Source organism: Hippocampus bargibanti, linkage group LG14, assembly GCF_051943395.1.
Source record: "Hippocampus bargibanti isolate YZ-2025 linkage group LG14, ASM5194339v1, whole genome shotgun sequence".
In the NCBI taxonomy this organism is placed as follows: Eukaryota; Metazoa; Chordata; class Actinopteri; order Syngnathiformes; family Syngnathidae; genus Hippocampus; species Hippocampus bargibanti.
This window is the reverse complement of record NC_142747.1, coordinates 10,916,816-10,944,105: the sequence shown is the minus strand read 5'-3', so window position 1 is coordinate 10,944,105 and position 27,290 is coordinate 10,916,816. Positions and strand designations below refer to the sequence as shown.

At 41.3% G+C, this 27,290-nt stretch overlaps 1 protein-coding gene across 1 annotated transcript; it reads right to left on the bottom strand.

Annotated features, from left to right (window-relative positions):
* Positions 1-211: 211 nt before the first annotated feature.
* On the bottom strand, positions 212-26,272 carry gucy1a2 (guanylate cyclase 1, soluble, alpha 2). The gene is made up of 9 exons (XM_089014230.1): positions 25,159-26,272; positions 15,476-15,537; positions 15,191-15,315; positions 14,070-14,965; positions 9,548-9,760; positions 7,438-7,710; positions 5,761-5,904; positions 3,280-3,434; positions 212-2,610 (listed from the first exon to the last, which is right to left on the bottom strand). The coding sequence occupies exons 1-9, from the start codon at positions 25,468-25,470 to the stop codon at positions 2,391-2,393; spliced, it is 2,400 nt and encodes a 799-aa protein (XP_088870356.1). The 5' UTR covers positions 25,471-26,272; the 3' UTR covers positions 212-2,390.
* Between the last annotated feature and the right edge of the window lie 1,018 nt (positions 26,273-27,290).

The following is a 27,290-nucleotide window of genomic DNA, read 5'->3' as shown; positions in this document are numbered from 1 at the left end:
TCCATCCATTAGGGATATAAATAGGGACAGAGTTACCAGCACATTTTAGTTTTCTGATGAAGCTTTTCAGATGAGGAGCGAAACATCCGACTTCTTCAAACAAGTACAGATGACGGCTGAATAAACCTTTTTATTGAAACTGCGTTTCACAAAAAAAACTAACTCTAAAACCAAGCACGTGATGTGGTTTTCAGATCACAGGTTCAAACAAAATAACAATAATCTTGATGCTCCTTGTTAAACACACTTGGTGTTTTATTTACACATGTTAAGACAAGAAAATGTGCCCTTAATGTCAATCATTCAGCTTTCTTCGAACCATTTTCTGGTACATACCAGCTTTGAACACGAGTGGTTTTTATGGTCAGCCTTCATAAAAAACAATAATAATAATAATAATAATAATAATAATGCATCCAGAGATTAATCAACCAAACTGAGATGTTTCGCTGGATACATTGGGGCCCATAGAAAACAGCGTAAAGCAAACTTTTAAAATCTGGGTAAATGCAATCATGTGCCCAACCCCCCATTACTACAGTCAACACTGTGGAATCAAAAACCTCATTTTCTAAAATTAAAAAAAGGATAATTAACCACATACACACACAAAAATCCATGTACATCATAACAGAGGGGTGATTCGATGCGTTTTTAGTTTAAATCTATGAAATAGTGTTCAATTCATTATTGTGTTTTTTTTTCAGTAGCTTGTTGACATTTATATCACCAAATGATACGCTGAACTCTTATAAATCAATGTCATCAAATTGTAGAATTCTTGTATGTTATTTTACGATTCAAGACACTCCTCTTCACTGTATATTTTGTGACCAATTCAAATATGATTTTTTTATTTGACATAAAAAATTATTTCCATTATCAATGGCTAGTGTAGATTCTTAACTTGATCCAACTCCGACAGTCAAAATAAGGTTTATTAAGTGTGTGTATCTGTGCCACAACAGCCCAAGATGTGTAAGAAAAAAAGAAGCGGAGCAGGATCCTTCAGCAGGTGTGTAGATTCAAGAAGATAGTTGACACATTTAGAGAGGATGAATCATTTGTGAACAATTCCCAGTGATCAATTTGATTTTGGAGCATCCCTATATATGTGAAAGATCTGCATTTTTGGGGGGGAGGGGTCCGGGATGCCAAATATGTATCGTGAGTTCACCAATGTTACATATGAATGTTAAACAACCTATAACAATGGCCTTAAAAAGCAAAAAGGATGACCATCTCATTTTATTTCATTAAAGTATCTGTTAGTGAGCTACACTGACACATTTGGAAGGCCTGTGATTTCAAGTAAGTTGCAGGAAAATGAATCAGAGAAGAACAGAATCCTAATAAAGTTGAAAGAAAAATGAAATCTGCAAATGTGACGCTTTGCATACGCTGTGACCATAGAATCCCAACGGCATCGTGTATATTAATGATCAAACTTGATGTCATGTATAACTGCAATCTGAAATATTTGGAACATATGAAGTGCACTTTATGATGTTTTATGTTTTTTTTTCTTTTCTGACAAATCAAATGAATTTCCGCCACTTGCTGGTACCTATGGTGGTGATGTTCAATATTTATGTGGCTGGCCCATGGGCGCGATCATCGTTGATGAGTATGGACTGTATATGTGTGGCGCTTTCCCCCCTTAGATATCTGAAATTAATCCATCCTGCGGGTTTTTATTTTTCTTTCTTTTTATTTTCTCCTGATTTTGAGCAGAAAAGGCACTGAGCTGAGAATCACTATCGGATACTTTTGGAGATATTCGCTGCAATGAAATGGCTGGATTGTTGTCAACTGCAGTTCACTGTTAATTAAAAGCAAAAACAAAGGCTCTCGTTCTAGTATTTTTTGGCATTATTATTTTCTATTATCAAGCTTTTTTTTTCTCGTTTTACAACTATCCCCTCATTGTTCTTCTCAGCTGCCCCTATACCCCCATCCCATATAACCTTTCCCCTGGGGAGTGCAATGCACATTGATGAATTTGGTCAGTTGGAAGGGATGGTTGCAGGTGTGAGTTGCTCTTCCCTCGTGGTCCTCCGAGTCGTCCACAGACTGTCCTGACGGTCGTTCAAAGCGCCTCTTTCCTCTTGTTAAATTGTGAAAATCCTCATTGTGATTCAAATGACGCACCCAGATTCTCCAAGCATCAGGACTTCAAGATCTTAAAACTTTCATGTGAAAATCAAGACAGCAGAAGAGAGCTTGATTAATCGACGGGGCTCAGTAGGAATCATCTGGGATGAAAATTCCTTGTATGTTCTTCCGTCCCAGAGCAATGAGTCCAGGTTCTCATTTGCATATCCGCAATGTGCGCCATTGGGGGTCCTTCCGGCTCCACGTGTTCGATTCTGGTCTGCCCATTGTGACCCCTACAAACTTGTTTCTCTGAGAAACATGGTCCCAATGCTGTAGGACACTTTCCTCATAGAGGCCGGGGGGGCGGAGCGAGAGCTGGTCAGTGATGCATGGCTGTGAGACGTTCCGGCCTCCAGGAAATAACAGGTTCCTGCAATCTCCTGAGGAAAATTTTCAGGCAGCTCCAGTTGCGAACGAGGGACAAAGGAAAATGATTGATCATCTTTTAGCAGCCTAAGGAAGAAATAGAATTAAAGTTTTGGTGGGAAAACGGTGATTTGCTAAAACACTCACTTTACACAGTATTTAATCTTTCATTTCATAGCATGGGACTGGGTTGCACCTGTAATTTGATGTGTATTTTATTTCTTTTTTGATCCAACAAGAATTCAGTGTCTATGTGTTGCCATGTACCATATTTTCCAGTGTATAAGGCGCACCGCAGTATAAGGCACACCCCCAATCAATGGTGCATTTTCAAATTTTTTCCAACTATAAGCCGCACCGGACTAAAAGGCGCACTTTCAATGAATGAAAACAGTTTTCCAAATATATTATATAAATATATATAAATGTTTTCCTAATATAAGACGAACCACATAATAAGACGCCACAGCGGAGGCTGGGGTTACGCACTCTTTCTTCTACAGGGGCAAATGGAGTCGGTGGCTGCTGACAGTAGTTGCGAGACCTGTTGTGGCTCAATATTACTTCACATACTGTATAAGGTGCACCTGCATATAAGGCACAGCGTCATCTTTTGAAGAAAATGAAGGCTTTTGGGTGCGCCTGATACACCGGAAAATACGGTAATCGTGATTTTGCAGAACACCAAATCCTCACGTCCACTACACACACACAAACACACACACAGACACGGACAAGTATGCACATGCCACTTACTGGTAGGTTGTCGGGCTGACATTGATGCACCTCGGGTGACTCCCTGATTCAAACTTGCTAGCCAGAGTCACGTTGTTCCCAAAAAGGCAGTACCGTGGCATTTTAACTCCAACCACACCAGCCAGGACGGAGCCTGTGTGGATGCCGATTCTCAACTAGGGAGACAACAAGAAAGACAGCGAGCGGTTTGATTGTGTTTCAGTTGACTTGACCAGAGTGACGGCAGTTGGCTGGCAAGCAGTTCAGGGTCACCTACAGCCCGAAGACGGCTGGGATAAGCGGCAAGTAGCCATTTTGTTGCAATTCCTGTTCCTCGTGTTTGTCCTGCAGTTGTATAGTCAATATTTTATGACTTTATTGTGCATTTAAAAATGAATCAGAATCAGATCTGATTCTGATTCTGATATTTTTGAATGTGTAAGGAGTGATACTGAGCCATTTTTAAATGCACAATAAAGTCATAAAATATTGACTATATTGAATCAATTTCCGCAGCATTTCATTCTGTAAAAAACTAATCGGCATCTTCTTGAGGAGTAACTCACATATGGCGAACAGACAAGATAGGCATCGGAACCCAGTAGATTCCCACTGATCTACTGGAGCATCTCATCACCGTGGAAACCCAGGCTACTCTCTGCATGCCAGCAGAGTGTGATGTAGCCATGGCAACAGCAGGGGATGGGGTGGGGGGAGAAGGGAATAGTGAGACAGAAAGGAGAGCGATAGAAAGGTCTGGAGACAATATATTCGGAGCTTGAGGGGAACGTCAACCTCATCAGGTCATTTGATGGCAAAACATTAAAAAGAATGCAATCGGATGGTTGAGGAAAGGGCAATTGTCGGTCATTTTCAGATTGGAGGGTGACAAGTTTACTCTTAAATCATACGGTGTGGACATTGTTGGGAGGAAAAACCATGACTGGGTTGAAACCAAAAAAAAATTTTTTGATTGACAGTTACACAGCTATTCATACACTCGAATTACAAATCCGGCCGGGCCTCTGTGTGTCGCTCCCCGTAGAAACAATTCTTTCCAATTCTCATATCACACTCTCTCTATCGCTGTGTCAGTCGAGCTTTGGTTATTTTTTTTTTTCTTCACTGTAAGCTCTCATGCTAGTTTGCATAACAGCATGACGTTGGCTGAAGTTGAGTGCTCTCACCGAATAGCATTTATCAAGTGGTTATGGACTTAACACTCCGTTTGGACCAATAGGACGAGAATTGTCCAATGGCAAGCACGAGAGAGGGTGCGGGCGGGGGGGGGGGGGGGGGGGGGGGGTACAGGAAAGCGGGCACAAAATAACCTTTATAACAAAAAAGGAAGACACGACTGAGGCGGGAGTTGCTTAGTTTGTTTCGAATTGAACAAGGCAGGGAGACGGCCATGACAGGAGGGTGGATGTGGGGGGGTGGAAGAGCGAGCATGCAGACCAAAAAAACGCTTGGCAAGGTCTTTCTATTTTGAGACAAATGGAAAGCACAGAGAACCTCTGTGCAGTCTGTTAATCAGCAATTATGTTGCTGTTTCTTTTGCACACACTGGTAGGGCGTCATTGTTTTCATCGTCTTTCAACTTTCAAATTCTGGTTTCGTGCTGAATCATTAGATAAATCCAATCCAATCCATCCATAAATCCTGGTGAAAAGGACACTTGTATCCTCTTCTCTTTCGTCTAGAATTGCTTCATACTTGTTGCTTAAAATTGAATGAGTGTCTGTGTCTTTTGTCACATTATTTGTTATTTTGTTTGTTGTTATTTGGTTTGGCGCCGCGAGAGTGCCTGCCTTTACAGCCGCTCTTGTATTATGTTTTTCTACGTCTTACTTTCCTTTCCTCTTCTGCTGAAATGTAAATTTCTCCACTGCGAGACTAACAAAGGCAAATCCAATCCAAAAATAAATTAAAGTACAGTCGGGCTTCTCTGCTTTATATTAAACATTGTCTAATTAGCAGTTAAAATCCGGCTCTGTGATGATTCAAAATGCTTGTCATGATTTCAAATGCTTATCCAAAATAAATAAATAAATAAATAAATAAATAAATACATACATGCATACATAATAAAATAAAATAAAATAAAATGTTGTTCAACAGATTTCTAGACTAACTACAACTAAATCATTGTTTAAAATCAGGTCATGAAATACCATTAAAAGTGCAGACCCTGTGCTAATACAAGGCTTTGGAACCAGACTGAATCAACTCAGAAATATAATACGAATCAAGAAAGAGCTGTTTTTGACCATGAATGCACTGGTAATTTTGCCCCAAAACGGAAAAGTGATAATTAGCCAGAAATCAAAAGAATCAAGGAAGGTTCTTTTAAGAAATGGCTCAGTTACAGTATGCATAAAAAAGGAACAATATCATGAACAAAACACATATTTTGAAACGTTCATGGGTAACATCTGGAAAATTGTGCTCGTTTCAGTGTTGAGTTTTCAGCGGGCTTGTCCTCACGGTAATCAAACTCACCTTAATCGGCTTGCCATCAGGTGTGAGCACTTCTTCAGAAAGTTCCATCATCTTCAGAGCCATGTGCGCGATGGGCTTTGCGTGACTGTCGACCTTCTTCTGAAGACCTCCCGCCACGCAGTAGGCGTCACCTATGGTCTCTATCTGCAGGAAAATTGAACTCACTGTAAATTTCAACAAATATTTGCAAGCAGAGGCCAAAAATTGGCTTTTGGATTTATCTTATCACAACACTACCGAGGATTCCCACCACGTGACTGGTCGTTATAACAGATGTTGGTTGAAAGACAGCAACTGAAATGTACCATATTTTCCGGTACATAAGGCGCACGAAAAAGCCTTAATTTTCTTCAAAAGATAAACCTGAGCCTTATATGCAGATTCACCTTATATTTGAAGTAATATTGAGCCATAACAGGTCTCACAACTACTGTCAGCAGCCCCAGACTCCATTTCCCTCTGTAGAAGAAGTAATGCATAAACCCATGTTGGACTGTAGCGCCTTAGAATGTGGTGTGCCTTATATTTGGAAAACGTTGATATATTTATATATTATATTTGGGAAAAATGCATTCAATGAAGCTGCGCCTTATTATAATTATATTATTATTATTATATTATATCACTTTGCTGCTGTGAAATGTAAATTTCTCCACTGTGAGACTAATAAAGGCATATCCAATCCAATCCAATATTTGGGAAAAAAATGCATTCAATGAAGATGCGCCTTGTAATCCAGTGCGCCTTACATATGGAAAAAGTTTTAAAATACACTGGGGTGTGCAATTATACTCCGGTGTGCCTTATACACTGGAAAATACTGTATTTTCTAAAAAGTAATCTTTTTTTCTAAGTATGGACTCAACTATAAGTGAGGCCCCATTTTTGAACCCATTTCTTTGAGTCATACATCTGTTCTTTGAACAAATAGGATGGAGAAGACCAGGAGAGAAAGACGAGGGGAAAGAAAAATGGAGGGGGAAAAGAGAAAGACAAACAGCTTTAAGCATTCCAGCGGGTAAGTCGTTTGGACAGTCACCATGACAATGTCACGATACGCCTGCCTCACTTTCCTCATTGCGTCCACCTGCGTTCTATTTTGGTTTTTCCACACATATTTCACTTCCATGCACACATGCATTCAATTACTCACTGCAATTAAACCTGCTTTGAAAACAGGAACCCGTAAACCAATACATCTATAAATAAATAACATCGCAACAATGAAAAATAAGGACATATAGGAAAACAACACTCAAATCGTTTCACGGGTTGAATTGCGTGAAAACAACACTCAAATCATTTCAAGGGTTGAATTGCGTGTGTATGTGTGTCACTGTTTTGTATAAACAACCTGAACACAGAGTGCAGGTTGTGGGAATTCCTTTTTCCAGCCAGTGGGAAATGCCATAGTGCCAGGAGCATAGTTTGAAGTTGAACTCTGACGGTCGATTCTTTTGTGCGGTTGTGTGAGAAGCAATCATAAGCACTAGACACCAGAGTTGTTGCTCTTGCGCATAATTATCTGATTGTAGGTTGGCACGACAATGACATAATCAGGTATGTGTCTATGAGGCAGTCATTCTGTGTGATGTCCGTGATAAAGAAGCCGTTTTTTTTCCGCAAACAAACACGATGCACCTGATATGCGGATATCCTTTTGTTTTGTTTACTAACCTTGTAGACATCCAAAATCCCACACTGGTAGTCAAAGCGAGTGTACAACTCGTTCAGCATGGAGATGACCTGCATCGGCGTGCACTGCGCGCACACGGCTGTGAAGCCCACGATGTCGGAGAATAGCATGGTGACGTCATCAAATTTGCGAGCGGGCACCGGTTGACCTTGCCACAGTTTTTGCGCCACATCGCCCGGAAATATGGAATAGAGGAGGTCAACGGTTCTTCTCTTTTCCTCCTCCAACGCCTGGTGAGTACGCTCCAATGTGGCCTAAAAGAGGAGGATGAGAATGAGGAAGAGAGAGATTATGAGGTTTGATGTGAAATGTTGCGCTCCGATGAAGTGATGCTGGAATGTGGGAGGAGTGCACCAGATTACAAGAAAAACAATACAATCTATCTGCCTGTTAATTTGTTTTTTCATGCGATTATTTGTGTCTGTGGGTGGTCTTCTCAGAGTCCGTCTGATGGAGTGCACTAGCACAGTTCATCTGGGAAACTTGAGTGAAATGGACTTATTTATGAAAGCGGCACGGGGGAGTACGAGCAGCGAGCAGATGATGCACAGAGCAGATACGGGGATCGGGTCGGAACCAGTGACTTGCTCGTAACGGTTGCTTTGAAAGCAAATTATAAGAGCAAGTCCCAAAAGGGAAAGAGATTTGACTCATCGCTACAGCCGATTTTAAGATCTTTGTTCAAGGTAGAGGTGCATGACTGGATTCAATACTGATTCGGAGGATCGAAAGACATTCTGTAACATACCTGCAGACTGCAATTTGCCTTCAGGAGATTAGAATTACCGGATTTTCCGGTGTATTAGGCGCACCAAAAAACCTTGATTTTCGTCCAAAGATGACCCTGTGCCTTATACGCCTTATATGTGAAGTAATATTGAGGCACAAAAGATTTCACAACGACTGTCAGCAGCCATGACTTAATTTACCTCAGTAGAAGAAGTAGTGCGCAGTTCATGCTGGGATATATATAAAACGGCATTTTCAATCTCTTAAAATTTCTTTGCAAGGTGGTTTTTTTTCTCTTGATTGATTTTTTCTTAATTTAGCATTTTTGGTACAAAGATTAGAAATGGAAAATGTGGCTTTTTTCCTGCTTGTTTTTGTATTTAATTTTTTGTCTTTAATGTCACATGAAAGAAAAACATTTGTTTATTTCTGTAGATTTTAAAACCAAAATATTCCATGAAAACCTCTAAGGATTTTTTAAAGGAGGAATCTGAAAATTATTTTTATTTTTGTATTGTGATAAATTCTGATAAAACCCTGGACTATTCAACCACTGACTATATGACTGCTTTGTTGAGATTCCCTTTATCACAGCAATGGCCGAAATGATACATACGGTAACCCCAGCCTCGACTGGAGCGCCTCATAATCTGGTGCATTTTATATATGGACAACGTTTAAAAACATAATTCATTGTAGATGCGCCTTATAAGTCTTCCTAATAAACACAGGTGAAAAAAAACTTGTGCTCATACATTGTAAATAGCACAGCCACCTTATGTAGAGTAAATACAGTTACATACTGTGTATCATACAGTATATGATACTGTATTTTTATACTTTGCATGGTGTACAATTCTTTTTATGGGACATTTTTGTGCAATTGTACAGTTCAGTCTTCTGTCATTTTTTTTGTACATGCAATACTTTGCGTCTGTGTAAGCTCTCAGTTGTACAGGAGTGGTCCATCGAAGGTGTCGGACGTTTGGCTTCGAAGCGAAACCTTTTCATCGATGGACCACTCTTGTACGACTGAGAGCTTACACAGACTTTAGTTCCCTGCAGAAGCATCTTGGATAAGAAGCGAAACGTCCAACACCTTCAAAGAAGTACAGATGACGGCTGAAGAAACCTTTTCATCGATGCAATACTTTGTTTTTTCTTTCCCCCCCCCCCACTTCCTTTACACCCCACCCCTTTCAATTTTGCTGTAGATTGCTCACTATAGGACTATTTAAGATTTTTGATTCTGATAATCCGTTGTGCCTTATATATGGAAAAAGTTTGAAAATACACCATTCATTGGGGGGGTGCGTTATGAACTGGAAAATACGCTATTACTATGACGAGACATTATCTTACCTTGAGTTTGTCCATCCTTTTTTTGAGTCCATCCTGAGCTTTGGCCTGTTCCCCCACCAAGATGACGTCCCGTGTGGCATCGTGCATGGGGATGTCCGATAGGTAGAGACCTCGGCCCATGAGCTCCTCCAATTTATCAACACGCGGCGAGCCCAGAAACATCAATGAGCAGGACTCTGGCACGTGGATCATCTGACCCTTCAACTCCATGACCTGATCATTATATTATAAAGAAGACACTAAAATGGGCATCATGGCAAATCGTCACATGGGATGATGACCGACATTGCGCTTCTTTTGAATATGAATACACAGTATGGTACTCTGACACGCAGAATCTCCCTCCACATGGTTTCTTTTTACCAGTCTTGACCCCAATTGGTTACTTCTGTTTACTCTTCCCTTCTTCACCTGCTCCTTACACACACACACACACACACACACACACACGTACACATCCACACTCCTTCCTAAAGCGTCCATCCTCCCTCCATAGTGTCAAATAGATTATTCCGCCGGTGAGCACACTGCAGCCCTGTTTTATTTATAGCGCCAGGCTCTCCTTTGTCTGCATAATACATTGGGACTGCATTAAACACACCACACCATATTTTGGTTGCACACAAACACACAATCGCAGTGGAGACATCTTTTTTCCAAGAAAAGCCAACAGACAAAAACATACGCAATCCATGTGGTCGCATGGCGCGTCAACCGCACATGGTTCAAGTTCCAAGTGCTCGCCCTCTGAAGCGGAGTGGACCGATCGTTTGAACGACTGTTGATGAGAGATGCATATTCACATATCTATACTGTACAGGTGAAGGGATTTTTAATGCATACGTGTTGCCATGTTGGTTTATCGACAGTGAACGCATCATTTGCTGACAGCAACAAAGGCTGCCATAAGATTTAAGCAGGCATCATGGTTTTTAACCAATTCAAATTGCACTAACAAAATAAAATAATCATGTAAAATGGGAGGGTCAAACACATCAACCATGCTGGCAAAATGTAAAAAAAAGAGTACCATACAAGGTGAGTCATGGGGGGGGGGGGGGGATCTGAAATATTGTTGTGCAATGTCTATTTTTTAAACTACAAAGTCATCCAGTCGATTAGATTGGAATGGATTAGCCTTTATTAATCTTGCAGTGGATAAATTTAAATTTCACAGCAGCAATGTCAGAATCAGAATCAGAATACCTTTATTCTGATTCTGACATGATGTGATGTGTTCTGATGTGATGAAAGTAAGAGGAAAGGAAAGGAAAGGAAAGGAAGAAGTAGAAAAAAAAAAAAACAAGCGCTGCTGTAAAGGAAGCCACTCTCGCGGCACCATCTTGAAGTAAAACAAAAACAACTAAATAACAAATGATGTGACACAACACAAAAGACACAGTCATTCAATCTTAAGCACTTTCTGCACCCTCTTTGTTGCATGAAGCAGTCCTAGATGAAGGAGGAGATGATCAAACCATCCTTTTCACCAGTGCATCAAGGGCATCATGGGGGAATGTGCATGTCTGATACAAGCTAAATGTTGAAAGCAAACATGAAGCTGTAGCATCCATTGATGAAAAGAGATGGTCGCACATCTCCTGTACCACGTAAATCCGCTTCAATTCCAAGATGAGACAATCCCACATACGCACGAGCGCTCCTTTCTTCGCATGCTCCTCAAGCCATGCATGCACCCATCCAGTCGCAGACTGTCCAACAGCACTGACCTTTCCGCTGAACAAAGCGGGGCTGTGAATATGCTGCATTACAGGCTCAAAAAAGCGCAATCACCCCAGAACTGTCCAGCGATGACAGTCAAATGGCACTGACATTCCTCCCAAATACAAAACTGTGCTGGAATATTCGTGCTGCCGAAAAGATGCAACCAATCAGCAGTCTCCTCCTTGATGAATATCATGGACAAAAATGCTGAAAAACAATCGATATCCACTCCACATGATGCACAACAACTCAAAGTGATAAAATAAAACACAAAACTAACAAAAAAAAGCAAGGCTCGTGAGATCACTTGCTAATGGCTGCCTACTCGGGCACCATCTTGGACTTCTTGCAGCCTTTGGCTTTGCTTAGTGCACGAGAAGAAGCGAGCATTGTGGCAGGATAACACGGGATTGCTTCATCGTGACAACACACCTGTTCACAAAGCTCTGGGAATCCGACAGTTTCTAGTTGCTAGTAACAACGCCGTGATGGAGCAAAGTCTCTACTCAGCACATTTTTCCCCCATCTTTCAAAAGCTCCAAGAGGTTATCTAAGAGAGCTGTTTTGAAAAAGTGAAGCTTTTTTTTCACACCTTGTAAAATGATACATTAATTCTATTTGTACAGTACATGGATATTTATCTACACCTTATGATGACGGAAAAGGCTTGTGATTTGTTTTGGATAGCAGACATGTACTTATATTCCCATCAAAACAATGCTTGTGGATCATTCACTTGATCTTTTCATTGGTTCAATGACCCAATTAGAGGCTAAAATCTGATGTGTATACAGTACATTTAAACAGGAATATTCTAATTAGGTACCCCTACCTGAAAAGCTTCGACAATCACACTTGTGCTGTTATCTCTGGCAACATAAACAACAAGAAGCATACTACAAAGTCAAAAACAATCCAACACACACGTAATATCCAGTCAACCAATTTTAAAGGTGTGTTTAAATGTCTGAGCATGCTGGATATATTACTGTATGTCTTTGTATATTTCACTCAGTGACCTAATTTTGTTTCTCTGTCACATACACATGTCATGGACATAGTGACACACTCATCTGCACACATCCCTGGTCTGCATGAGCATCTGTTTAACTCAGCAGTCTGTTCTGTACGTGTTTACATCACACACAGAGAAGATTAGAAGATGGAAGCAAGGGGTAGGCGGGTGTGGAGGTTAGGGGGTATAATATACAAGCAGGGAGATCAGGGGTGTCTGAATATAAATAAAAAATATGAAGTAAATTGGCACAATGTGGCAAATGGTCGTGGAGGGCATACGTGGAACTGTCGCGGCTTGGATTTGAAGCGAATTTACGTGGGACTGGAGATGTGAGATAATCTATTTTCGTCAATGGCTGCAACAGCCTTGTGTTTGCTTTCAACATTTAGCTTGTAGCAAACGTGCACATTTCACCATGATGTCCCTGATCCACTGGTGAAAATGATACTTTGATCCTCGCCTCTTTCATCTAGAACTGCTTCATATAACAAAAAGGGTGCAGAAAGTGCAAGATTGAATGACTGTATTTATGTTGTCACATTAATTTGTCTTTTTGTTGTTGTGACTTCAAGTTGGCGCCGCCAGAGTGGCTGCCTTGCAGCAGGTCCTATATTTTGTTTTTCTACTTCTTCTTTTCCTATCATTTCCTCTTACTGTCATCATTTTTCTGCTGTGAATAATACAATACAAATACAAAACAATAACAGTCATTATTCTTGACTTCAGATTTGAAAACTAGTTATTCATTAATTAACTGTGCGTTCTGTATGTAATATGTGGAGGAAATAAAACATTGTAATGGTTTTCCTAAATTTATAATTGTCCTCGAGAGCAAAGCGTAAGTACAATGTACCCCGCAGCAAAAAAAAATGTTTGACACCCCTGCGCTAATCAATTCGAGGACATCGAATGATGTGTATATCATGTCGGGCCCTAAAATGAATTTGAAAACTGATCAGGATCTGTTTTTGTACATTATACTTCTAAAGGTTCTAAAACTGAAGACAGATCCCCACACTCAGTGCACATTTCTTTCTATTGTGGAGGTAATTTGACCTTACATCAAAATATTATACTTGAATCAATCTGCAAGGAATCTCGGGTCAAATCCTACAAACGTATACAATACAAATGTGTGCCATTCTGTTCTACCCTTTGCAGCGCTGTGGCATGTAATTGACCTCTGTGTCGTCCGCCAACGCAGCCCACCTAGCGTTTACTGGTACACATCAAGTAGGAACAGAGCGAGGTGGGATTTAACCTTTACCGTAGGGCTTTGGATGTCTCTTACCCAGCCAATGTCCCTGGGTGACAAAAGAAAAGAAGTGCAGCGGTGGGGGTTGTTGGATTCTTTACCTTGGCCTGTCGCCTTCTCTTGTTGCCCTCTCATGAAAATGTCAACACATCCCTCTCTTTCTCCCCGTTTTCTGGTTTCTTGCCTTGGTCATACGAAACGCTTTTAGCAAGGCAAATGAGTACCAATGTACATTGCAAAACAGCTGCTGATAGTTGACAGATTAAGTTTTAACCCTGATCAAGATGCTTTATGGTGTATGCGGAAGAACGGAACGACAACTACGGTAGTGTTTGGTCATCCAGACATTTGATGAGAGCTATGTAAACGCCACTGTCTCTCATTTTACAGCCGATAGTAGAAATGTGATGGAATTAATTCTACAAGAAATTATTTCACCAAGCCTTCCTTGACCTAAAGATGAGACCCATTTTCCACCTTGTCATTCAACATGCTCAAAAAGTGTGTGAAGTTGTGTATCTTACCTTTTCTTTGGTCCCCGTTTGCGTAGCGTCTGGTCTAGTACGGATAGTAAAAGGGGATGCAAGCCTCAATAGGATCCCCTGGAATGAAGGCTCTATCTTGGGAGAGATGATCTCAAAACAGTCCCTGAACGAAAGACTACGGTGAGGCTCGATGCGAGCCTGCCTTCTTAATCCCTCGCCAAGCTGCAAAAATTCCATCCGAGGACCGAGAACGAGGTGAAATGGAAAGGCACGGCAAAATGTGGCCAGGCCGATGCGTAGATCACTGGGGTTGGTTGAAAGTGAAGAGGGAGCTTTTTTCGGACATACGGGAACGGCATTTAGCAGGGAATAGGAAGAATATGTCTCTTGAATTTGGAAGGACACACAAACAGTCGGAACGGTGGTTGGGAAAGTTGAAGGGGAGGAGGGAGGGGAGGGAGGGGAGCCAGATGGGGATCCGGTTGGAGTTGGTCTGGCGGAATCCGCATAGCTGTGATCTGCATCTTGTTTGGGCAGTAAAGGAGTCAACGGGGAAACTTCTTCCACTTCCACTTCAGAATGAAAGATGCGTCTGGAAACGGCTGTGATAAGGCCAGGCATTATCAATCCCACTACAGGGGCCGGGTTAAAACAATGTAGGAGCAACAACTTCCCTTCAGCTTGAGATCTTAGCTTTTTATCCAATTTGCTTCGACCCTTCTCGCCCTCACCAGGATCCTTGCACTGAAAGGAAGGGCTTTCCGATGAAGCGCGGCGACCCGTGGAGGTGCGAATATGTTCCAAAATGGCATCAAAGCCATTAAAAAAGTCCTGGAGGTTGCCACCAACTGCCCTGAGCACACGTTCGTTTTCTTCAAAGCAAAGGCCAAAGAACTCCTCGCCAAAATGCTGACGCAGCTCCAAGAATGGGACTCCTGAGAGAGAGAGAGACAACAGTCAGCCAGGGTCTGATATTAGAAACAGTTAACTGCCTGAAAATGAGTTTTTAGCTCAATCATTTCACAGGAACTAAAATTGTAGGAAAAAAATGGGGTGTGGATTCTTTTTGTCCACTTGTCTAGAACAACATTTGTGACATCAGAGGTCACTGAAGACCATTATCGTTTTTGCCAACATGCAAAGATTTCCCTCTGTCTTACCCAGTAAGGTGACCATGTATTGTAGGATTTGAAGGACAGCCTCTTCGGAACCAGAATTTTCTAGAAATGGACACTTCTCATCAGTGCTGTCTCTTCGCTGGTCCTCCTGACTCGAATCTTGACACCTGTGAGTAACACAAAGACCAATGAGGATGACTACTGTGATCTGTCTTTGTGTGACAAGGTAATTAAATCGAGCAGGCAGTAGAATACACGCGCCACAGAAAAGCAGTGGAGCATAGATAGCGGCAGATGCCATAGACAAGACAACCACCAACAATTTACCTGATTTCTTGTTGCCTGTAAAACGTCAGCGTCCTCTGCAGAGCCTCTTGAACAGTCTGTGTCTGAAAGAAGTTAGAACATTTCATTAGGAGCTCGTTAGAAATTCCTCACACATCACTGTCTTGCTTCGCTGCACTCCAAAACCCATATTTTAAAATCAACAAGCACATAAAAAAGACAAAGAAAAAACATGTTGATTTGTAATGAACATTCTTTTCTGCAATCTCATTCATTGTGGTGCAATACTCCTGACTAACTGCGAATCACTTCGAACTAGTGTGTGTGTGTGTGTGTGTGTGTGTGTGTGTGTGTGTGTGTGTGTGTGTGTGTGTGTGTGTGTGTGTGTGTGTGTGTGTGTGTATGTATGTGTTTGTGTGCATCAGCACAGCTGGTGTGTATTTTGCACATCTTTGACAGAATAGATTTGAGAAGACCGATCCAATGTGATCCTGTGTGATGCTGCTGAAATGCAAGGTTATAGTGACAATACTAGAACACAGTGTGCCAGCTGGAGAGGTCATTCAGAGGCCTCCGCCCACCATGGACATTTACAGGAGTGATTTCAGCTGCGCGTGCTCGTATGGCTGCGCATGTGTGGGAATTGAAACAGATGAAGCAAAGTCAGAAAGGGACAAGTGAGCATATATATATATATATATATGGAAATATCAAAGGAAAAAATAAATTAAAGTCATGAGGGGAAAAGCCGAAAGGAAAAGAAGAAGTAGATTAAGGGTCCCAACTGAGTCAATTTTAGAATATGCACACATATATAGAAACAGATGAAATATGATACGTGTGCATATCATAAATACATTTGACAGGGAAATGAGCTTTCCTTAAAATCAGATTAACAAATGTATAGTTCCCACATTCTTTGTCTGGCTACGTTTGCTCTGTCTCTTTACATTGGGGGCAGGTAAAATCCCACCATTAGTCTTTCACTCCTGCAGTCAACGCTGTACATTGAGTTGCTCTTACCCGCACAGGATGCAACCTCGAAATTGAGTGTACAACTTGGAAAGCAACTAAAAATAATTTGGAATGGGTGGGAATACACCTCAAAAGATTTCGTTTTACTACATTATCTGTTGGAATTTTTGTGGCTGCCGAGTGATGGCAGGGAGGGAAATAGTCATCAAGACCAGGGGTCCCCAACCCCCGGGCCGCGGACCGGTACCGGTCCGTGGGTCATTTGGTATCGGGCTGCGCAGAAAGGATAAATAATTTATATAATTTCCATTTTTTTATTATTTGAGTCTGAACTAGGTTTTATTTTGAAAAATGAAAAGTCACCGCTTGTAGCGCATTTCCTTGACGAGGTATGGGTCGCAAAGCTCGCTTACTTGTGCGAAAATGACAACTGTCTTCAAGTTGGCTGATAAAGTAGCTGCATTTAAAGCCAAACTGGATTTGTGGGGACGGCGTGTGAATAGCAGTGTATTTGACATGTATCAAACATTGGCTGGGTTTTTGGAAAAGACTGAGCCCGAGCTTTCATTCCCCCAGCTGATGCACGAGCACCTGTCTTTGCTTTTAAAAGAGTTCGAGCGCTACTTCCCAGTCACAAAAGACCCGCGAACTGCCAAAGAATGGATCCGCAACCCATTTGAACAACTGCTGGAGTTAGCAAATGATGGCGGACTTAAAAGTATGTTTGAGACGACAACTCTGCCGGTGTTTTGGATTAAAGTGATGGAAGAATACCCCGAGATAGCCACAACAGCACTGAAAACCCTGTTGCAGTTTCCGACATCTAATTTGTGTGAAGCGGGGTTTTCTGCAGTGACGGCAACCAAAACAAAACTACGGAGTAGACTGGACATAAGCCAGACACTTCGGGTGTCATTGTCTCCCATTAACCCTAGATGGGACTGTCTCGTTGCAGAGAAACAAGCTCAGGGGAGCCACTGATTCAGTTGTAGTGAGTTCAATATTTTCATGCGCTTTGTACAGTGAGACCTCAACATACGAACACCTTATATTATGAACTTTTCATCTTACAAACGTCAAATTTATGAAAATTAAAACTTATAATAAGCACTATTTTCATAATACAAACCCACCACGGCTGGTCCATCAAGCACACGACCTTCGGATCTGGCGGAGTGATCTTCGGCTCCAGCCGGCGCTAGTTTCCACACCCCCTCCCATTGAATGCACACGTCGATCGCTTACTTGGAGCTTTTTGCTGATAATTTTACTATGATGTGACCGAAAAAAAACACCACAGGCTCGTGTTCAGCCCAAGAAGACACAAAGTCGCTGAGAAGAAGGGGATAATTGAAAAACACGAACGAGGTGTGCGTTTGTGTGATTTAGGGTCCAAGCATGGCTATGCTAAGTCAACCATTGCTACCATTCTCCGGAACAGAAAAGCCATCAAAGATGCGTCTGTTGCAAAAGGTGTTTCCGTTCTCTTAAAGCGACGGTCTCGGGCAATCGAAGAAGTTGAAAAACTTCTGTTAATTTGGATTAATGAAAAGCAGCTATCCGGCAACAGTGTGAGTAAAGCTATTTTATGCGAGAAAGCATGGCTAATTCACGACAATATTGCCATGCGCCAACCTGGAAGTTCGGCGCTTATTGAGGATAAAGCCAGTAACAGAACATCTGAGGAGGAGATGGCTGCAGCATCAAGTGAGCTCATAAAGGCAATGTTGGCAAAGTGGAATGATGTGCAGGCTTTTACCGAACAGTTCCATTCAGAAAAGACAAGAAATGACAATCATCAACTTGATGAACAATAATGTGATGCCTCAGCTTCGTAAGACCTTACAAGTCAGAAAGCAACAGGTGTCAATTAAGAGGTTTTTAATCAGCAAAAATAATGAGGAGAGTCTCCTAAGAAAGAAGAAGAGAAGCCACACCAGAGGTTAAGTTACAAAATGTCCTTATGCAAGGTGACTCTCCTTCCACAAGCCATCAACGACCATCAAAAAGGTAAATAAAACTTTATTTTACAGCACAGTTTATTTCTTTAATTGCAGTCCTCATGTAATGTGCATCTCTTTCCAAACAGCAATTCCCTTTGACCTTCGACTTCCAACACCATTCCATCAAGCCATCAATCACCAGCATAAAGGTAAATAAAACGATTTTATTTTATAGCACAGTTTATTTCTTTAATTATAGTCCTTATGGAATGTGACTCTTTCCAAACAGCAATTCCCTTTGACCTCGGACCTCCAACGCCATTCCATCAAGCCATCAATGACCATCACAAATGTAAATAAAGTGACTTTATGATACAATGCAGTGTATTTCTTTCATTACAATACAATAGCACATTTATTATACATAGAATAAGGTATGTTGTGTGTAGCTTTAAGGCTTATTTAGTTGAAGAGAATATTTTATGGAAACCCGGGAACGGATTATTCCCATTTTAATGGTTTCCTATGGGATTTTTTTTTTGAGATACACACTTTTCACCTTACACACTATGTCTGGGAACCAATTAAGTTCGTAAGTTGAGGTCTCACTGTACTTGTTTTTGTGGTGTATCTTATTTTGAAGGCACGTTTAAACATTACCATGGTGACCATAGAGTGTTAAGTGGCAGAAACGATGTTACATATGTATGTTGTTGTTGGCGCGATGTTACCAGGACTCTGCTAATAAAGTTGTATAAAAATACACAATGTATTCATTTATTATTATATTTAAAAGAAAGAAAAAAACAGTTTCCATGCCTGTCGTATCATTTTATTTTGTAGTATTTATCCACCGGTCCGTGAAAATATTGTCTGACATTAAACCGGTCCGTGGCGCAAAAAAAGGTTGGGGACGACTGATCAAGACCATCAAACTGGAAATGTAGCAGTGCAAAACAACATCTAACATCTGGAATATCCAAACATGCACTTTCTACCTTGATCACTTTGAGGTGACAGCTCTGATATTGGACCGGAGAAAAATATCTGTTCAGAGTATTTGTGTGATTAATGCCATATAGATCAACAGCTTGTCTCCATTTTTAAAAGTCGCTAAATGGGTGTTATCAAACCGATGCCCGTAGACTGATTCTCAAAACTGAGACAGAAATAAAGCTAGCACTTTTTACAATATGTCCTATTTCGAATGATGCAGACACACGTGTTACTGTATGCATCGGACAGAATGCATCAACCGACACACTCACACATTGGTTTCACACTGTTCTGCATTTGTGTGCAATGTGTTGAAGCCTTGATCAGTGTCATGGATCACTAAGTTGATGAAAAGAAGAAAGGAGACAGAGAAAATGAATGTTTGCTCAGATATAAGTGTTTCTGTGTGCGTGCATGTGTGTCATTGCTTCTGGGTCAGCGTGGTCAGGGAGTGAAGACAGCCAGAGAGAGCATGCTCTGTTCTCTCCGTCACGGTCCATTGCAGTCAACAACAGTCACTGCTGCTGCGCGCAGTGACTGAGTATGCAAGCAGCAACGGTGTGTGAGAAAACGAAGGTAAGAAACGCACAGGTGTGCGATACACTCCGAAAAAGCATGGGCCATTTTCAACCATGCACATTTACTAAATTTTTCTACAAAAATGACAACATAAGGAAATGAGAAGAAAAAGCTGGCTTTTTATTTGTTCAGAACAATTTGGGAAAAATAATATGCCATGGTTGCCTCTGAACAGTTTAAAAGAATAAATAAAATGGAAAGTTTTCCTAATCAACTGGAAGTTACAACACAATTATAATTATTTGTAATAATGATTATTATTATTGTTTTGTTTGAAAACACGCATAAGATTTTTTGTCACCCCAACCCAAAAGAAACATGACACAAAGCATGCTGACGGCAACGGGTTGACTTGAAGCAAACCAGTTTCAGATATTTTGGGACTGTACATCCATTTTGGTGGAAAATACATAACATTTTACATCACGTTTTTCAATTTTTTTAAATTTGAGTCCTTATACCTTGGTGCAATTACATCAGAAAATGTTTCTAATCATAGTAAATATTGATTTCAGATTTTAAGTGCGGCTAGCAGAAAAGCTATTACAAGAAGGTGGTTAAAACTTGAAACACCTACCATCGGAAAATGGTTCGACACAATCTCTGATATGTATAAAATGGAGAGGATTCTATATGCTTTGAGATCGCAACAAGAAACGTTTTTGAAAAGATGGATGAAGTATATCACACCAATATGAACATCATTACACTTTGTTCCCGCAATCCTAAAAGCCGCATGCTAGTTCAATTGGTACGCCATGTAGGTGTAGAGGTAAGTGTAAACGTTTTTTTGTTTGTTTTTACTTCATGATGGTGCCGCGAGAGTGACTGCCTTTCCAGCAGCTCCTGTATTTTGGTTTTCGACTTCTTTCTTTCCTTTCCTCTTCCTTTCATAACTTTGCTGCTGTGTTACTTCCCGGGTAGAGTAAACTCCGCTGCTCACCCGCGCAAAAAAAATCTTATCCCGTGACTGTAAAGTGTCCTTTAGAGTTTTGAAACGCGCTTAGAAATTACATGTATTATTATTATTAGTTTAAAGCCAAGCACAGTGCCACCCCTCCACTCTATTTACTTTGTTCTATTTGAGCCTGCATTTAGACCATTCCATAACAGAAAGCATTATGAATCAAAGAAATGATGTGTGATAGAAGGGTTTCAGCTAGGATGAAAGGAAAAGTGTATAAAACAGTGGTGAGACCAGCCATGATGTTTGGACTGGAGACAGTGCCACTGAAGAAAAGACAGGAAGCAGAGGTGGAGGTAGCAGAGCTGAAGATGTTGAGGTTTTCTTTGGGAGTGACCAGGTTGGATATGATCAGGAATGAGTACATTAGAGGGACAACTCATATTAGAGGCTTTGGAGAGAAAGTCAGAGAGGCCAGACTGAGATGGTTTGGACATGTCCAGAGGAGAGAGAGTGACTATATCGGGAGAAAGATGCTGAGCCTTGAACTGCCAGGCAGGAAACCGAGAGGAAGACTGAAGAGGAGGTTTATGGATGTGGTCAGAGAGGACATGAAGGTAGCTGGTGTGAGAGAAGAGGATGCACAAAACCGGGATAGATGGAGGACATTGATTCGCTGTGGCGACCCCTGAAGGGACAAGCCGAAAGGAAAAGAAAAAGAAGAAGATTATAAATCAAAGAAATGTAGCCCCTTTTTTTCCTTTTCCTTCTTTATTTTCATTTTATTAGAATATTAAAAACATGGTTACACCGTGATATTATCTAATGCATTTGCATGTTTTGTATTACTCGCCTAGTTTTGGTTATTTTAAAATGGAACTATTCCAGCGTCATAACAGATGTAGAAGTGAGCTGTATGCTTTGGTCTTTTCATTGACTGTATGGACCTGAGAAACCATAATAAACTGTAAATTGCCCCCAAAAAAAGATACACATATTCAACATTCAGCTGCAGTCTTCCTAGATAAGCAGCGTGTCGCTGTCCTTGAAAATATAAAACGATGAATGTCAAACTCCTCATTTGTATGACATTTCTACTGATGTGTGGAAATCTTTTGTAAGAAGTATTAATTAACTATTCCAGACGAATCGTTCCCTGTTGCTGTAGCAACACAAAGCCACGATGATATGAGCCAAGTTCCAAATTTGATCCGCTCGCACGCCGCATGTGCTGCGGTGGAACCCCTCGGCGCTTTCCCTGTTTGTAAGCTTTTGATCTGACAAAAGGTACATCAAAGTACGATATTCATGGCGACACAGTCGTTTAGGCCGTACAGTACATCGTAGGACAAAAATAGATCCCTTTGACAGTACAACAGAAAATAATCATGCGTTGTGCTGCTTGTATCTGAGCGTACATTCTATAATCTGCCAGATGATTCCGGCTACCTCGGGTAAGGTTTTGCTGGGGAGAAGAAAACCCCATTTAATCCTGTCCTATGCCAGTGGTGGATGTGGATATTTGAATTTTATTTATTAATTTTTTGGGGGAGCAAAGCATATTTTTCAGCCTCAATATGCTGCCATGTCAGTGTAATCTAACAAGGACCTTTCAGATTTGGTATAACTGCCCGACATTATTTCATATTATCTATGTAAATTTCTCCACTGCGAGACTAATAAAGGCAAATCCAATCCAATCCAACATTCCAATTCACTTTATCCTTGCAAAGGTGGTCACTGGAGCATATCTTTGGGCAGTAGGCGGGGGACACCCTGAACTGGTTGCCAGCCAATCACAGGGTACACAGAGACAAACAACCATGCACGCTCACACACATCGATAGACAATTTAAAGTTTTCAAACAGCCTGCCATGCATGTTTTGGGAGTGTGGAAGGAAATGTCTACAACAACATTGCAGCAAATGACAAAATCACAGACCCCTTACCCCCAGCACCAACACCCCAGTCAACTATTTTAGCACGCAACAACCACTGTCAATTTCCTATTCCCAACAAGGCCCTCTTGCATCACACTTCCTCTTTCATCTTAAATGTTCCTGCTGTGATCTTTAAAGACATCACAGCCACACTACAACAAAGCATTTAAAGAGCAACAGTGGCTGTGTCAAAATTCTAAGATGCAACCGCCACGGGGTCAATTCATTGGCCCAATAACATAACTTCCGGTGTTCCTCGACTATACCTCGGTGTCTAAATTCCTGCGGCGTTCAAATCCAGCCTCCAAATCTGGCCTTCGTTTCCATGGAGATGGGTAGTGAGTGAAGAGAATTTTGAAGCACATTTTCCTAACTTATATTGCTCCCTTCTTCGTCTATGCGAGGCCTGTCCAAATTTGCAATGGTCCTCGGAGGTTCCATTAGGAGCTTTCGAAGAACCCAGACAGTGAAAGGGTCTCGAGAATGCAGTTTATGAATTTGCACATGGCTAATTAGTTCTGTAGAGTGCTGAGAAGCCTGCCCCGGAGTGCACACGTTTAACATCGTTACAATAATGCTGATTGGAAGAAACATTACTTCTGTCTTACAGACAGTGATATTCCGCTCTCAACTAGAATTTTCATTTACGGGTATTTAGAATTGCTTGTACAATCTATTTTGATTGAGTGTTTGACTTAATGCAACATAAGCATGAGAGACATTTGACTCCAATCCAATCAAACAGAGGTAGGCAATCACGTGACCACAAAGAGCATAACGTCAAAGCAAAGTTTTAAAAGTCATTCATTTATCAGGAACAAGGTAAAAATCTATATTTAGTGTATAGAACAAGGAATTGGACGTATGAGGAAATTAGCTTTCCGCCATTTCACAGAAAAGAAATACAATTGTAGAGCTAATTGTTCCCAAAACTGCCCACAGCTTAAAGATATAATGTTAGTAAACCAACTCAGCAAAATGTTTTGGAGAAAGCAATGTGTTTATTTTGTTGTGTTAACTAACATCTTTTATATTTTGGAATTGTTCAACTACTGTTTTGCAAGTTGTGTTTTTTTACAGTGTACTTGAGCGAGTTATATTTGGGGGGGGTTCCTGAAATTACTTTCATGCTATTGTCGATTCGTAATTTGACATTCATTTTCAATTCAATTAAAAAATATAGATATCCTAAGTATTCACTTGTTAGTCAGTGCCCGAGTACCTAGTTTTTTTTTTCCAGTACTTAATCTTCCTCAAGTAATTTTTGGGGAGGAAATTACTCTGAAGTCAGAATTCTCTTGCCTGATCGAAACCACCTAATGCGTTTTGAAATCTCCCACAATCTTTTCTAAGGTGACCTCAGTGTGAACCTCCATGGTTTATGAACATAGTTTTGTTGTTGTTTTAGTTGTTTTTTTGTATTTGTCAAGGAACCAAGTCTGATCAAGTCAATATCAGGTGGCTAAATTTGCCTTTAAAATATAACTAACGTTGATTCAAACGATGAAAGGTTTTTCATTTTGTTGATCTTTGCGCACATAGTGGATGTGCCATGTTACACATTGTTACAAAGTGTCAACAGCTTCCGTTTTGATTTCTTTGTGTACATTTTATTTTGCATTTTAAGCTCATGTAAAGTGTCTTTGAGTGTGATGAAAAGCACGTTCAAATAAAATATAGTATTACTATTATATATAGCATGCGCCATGATTGGATTTTATTATTACCCTGTATTTACAGACAATAATGAACAAGTATTTTGTGGTTCATTTTGTGGTTTATTTGTTACTCAATGCAATACTTTTATTTCTATATATACTTCAAATGATCACTTCTACACCATTCCTCAGAATTCGCCTTGTCCCATAATTGGTAGGCAAGTTTTAAACTTTTTTAGTCTACTCATGTGGCCCTTGCAGGTTACCAAGAGCTTGCAAGCCCAAGGGAAATTTATAGTTTTGACCACAAAGATGTTATTAAAAAAAAAAAAACATTTTCTTTCATTTTAAAAAATTCTCTTGAATGACAATTGAATTACATTTTAAATTACATTAAGTTCATCTTTCATAACTTTGCTGCTGTGAAATGTATATTTATCCCCTGTGAGACTAATAAAGGCTAATCCAATCCAATCTAATCTAATCAAAATATGTAGTGGGAATCGCAAATACTGACGATTACAAAGGCATTGCATTTGTGAAAAAGTGATCTATCACAATTAAGGATTCCTCCAGTGTGATACAATTCATGTATACAAGTGTCGTCTCAAACTTAGAAAGTAAATAAAACTTCATCATATTAATACCGAATGTTAATATGCCAAAGGCATATGACTTGTAAAAATATCGAGTGGTTAAATTCTTTGTGAAGTGTAATCAAGGCCTTACTGTGGGTGATGTCAGCCGTCTCAAGCTTTCGCCAAGCGAATCCAGGTTGACTCTTCTCCTCCTGGTCACCCTCTTGTGTGGCACCCCGACTCCAGGTTGCTCTCCACCCGCCGGGCACACTTGTCTTTCGGCGGGGCTGCGGCCGTTCCAGATGAGCGGTTTGTGGAAGGAGGAGAAGGGACACCCTCGGAGCTCCTCGGTGGCCTCGAGCCCGCCGTCCCCTCCATCTCCCCCGGGGCTTTCTAGTCCACAATCGGAGCCTACCGAGCTGCTGAAAGATTCTGATGAGATTTTGCGCGACGACGAGGACATGGTGGCGGGAACGTGAACGTTGAAGACGGCGGCCGCTCTGGTGGTGAGGAGGAAGATGAGAGGGATGCGAGAGCCGGGTGCGTGCCACGTCCACCGATATAACACGGACTCATCGGCTGCTGGTGGAGGGGGGAGGAGGGGTCTCTGTCTGTGCTATTATGTAGACATGGTTTGTATGCTTAGGTGAGTCTACGTGTGCACACGAATTGTGTCTGGGGGGCGGGGGGGGGGGGTTATTCTGCGGGAGCGGGTAAAGAAGCGGAGGGTGGTGTGTCTGTTGGGGGGGGGGGGTTCAACCGACAACCGGGCAACTAACTGCACGCAAACATTTACGTAAGAGGTTCAGAGGTAGTTTGAGGATGGGGGGTTGAGGGGGCTTCTTATACACCGCAAACACTCTCGGGGATGCCGGGACCCACTCGAGCAACAAATTCCAATATTTACGAATATGGAGCTAGGATGGTGTACCGTCCTATTTAAAAACAAAACAAAGCAGATGTCACAAAGCGTCCAGTCCTCCTAAAAAAAGAAGTGAAACGTCGACAAAATCCATCGCGTTGTTCCTATTCGGGATACAAACATGTCGCAGCACGCCCCCCCTCCTACGCGCACTTGCAGGAGAATCCCCGTGCCCCCACAAATAAATCACATCAGATGCGCTTATCCTTCTTCGTCCTTTTCTCCTCTTCCGATTCCTTCTGTTGTCCGCTGCGACAAGCGTCCTTTTATGATTCACGCGTGCCCCTTCCTGCGTCGACCTGTCCCCACGGACGTCGCTCGGAATGCGGCCAGCGACGAGGCGAGGAGGGCTGGCAGGACGGGGGGCAGTCAGTGGGGGGTGCCAACGAATAAGAGGCACATTGACGCCGCACTGCCTTCAAACCATCGCCAATCAGCGAAGACACTCGTCGACGTGCGCCAAGTCAGTTTTTGATCACGCAATCGGTATACGTTTGAACACCATGTTCCTGGAGGTTCAAATGGAAAGGATGAGCTCAGGCTGGAAGGAGTTGTGTTAATTAAACTATAATCAGGTAATATTAGCGGTTATAAATACCGAGATCACATTAGAAGTGCTCACATAATGTCTTAAAACTGGGGCAGTCAAAAAAAAAGGAAAAAAAAAATCTAAACTCAGTTAGTGTCAGAGAATTACAACGAATGCCAAATTCACCATTGGAAGAAATATGCTGAACTACCTGTAAACCAGTGGTGTCCAAACTACGGCCCGCGGGCCAACTGCGGCCCGCAGTCCATTTTTAATTTGAAATTTTATAAACAGAATGGAATATGGCCCGCATTTCAAATTTTGCCCGCACTTCTAAATTTTAACACCAGGGGGAGCTACTGTTGATCAAGGTAGTTGCTCCACCAAAAAGGCCAATCCCAGAAGAAATTTACCGGTTACTAAATATGGCAGAACCAAAGAAGCGAAAGGTAGAAAGTGAGTGCAGAAAATTTCAGACACGGTGGGAGAGTGAATATTTCTTCAAAGAATTCAAGGGGAAGTGTGTCTGTTTGATCTGCACCGAAACTGTGGCAGTTATGAAAGAGTATAATGTACGACAAATCTACAGTGTAGGTTTTGCTGCAGTAGTCTTTTGTCATCATGGTGCACAATGCAACGTTTGCATTGCTTGCTACAAGCCACTAAGCCCCTTTCATAAGTCTCGCGTACAGTTTACAGTCACAGTTTAATGTAACCAACAATCCCTCCAAATGCTCCTGGCACCGGCCCCTCTGTCATATCTTAGAACCCAATGCGGCCCGCGAGTCAAAAAGTTTGCCCACCCCTGCTGTAAACTGTCATATCTTCTGCG

Bases quoted from the DNA above. Each gene is read 5' to 3' on its own strand.
- gucy1a2 (XM_089014230.1), bottom strand. From the start codon at position 25,470: ATGTCCTCGTCGTCGCGCAAAATCTCATCAGAATCTTTCAGCAGCTCG. The intron at 9,761-14,069 runs GTAAGATACACA...TATAATGATCAG, and splicing joins AAACGGGGACCAAAGAAAAG to GTCATGGAGTTGAAGGGTCA. The intron at 2,611-3,279 runs GTAAGTGGCATG...TTTCTTCCTTAG, and splicing joins GTCAGCCCGACAACCTACCA to GCTGCTAAAAGATGATCAAT.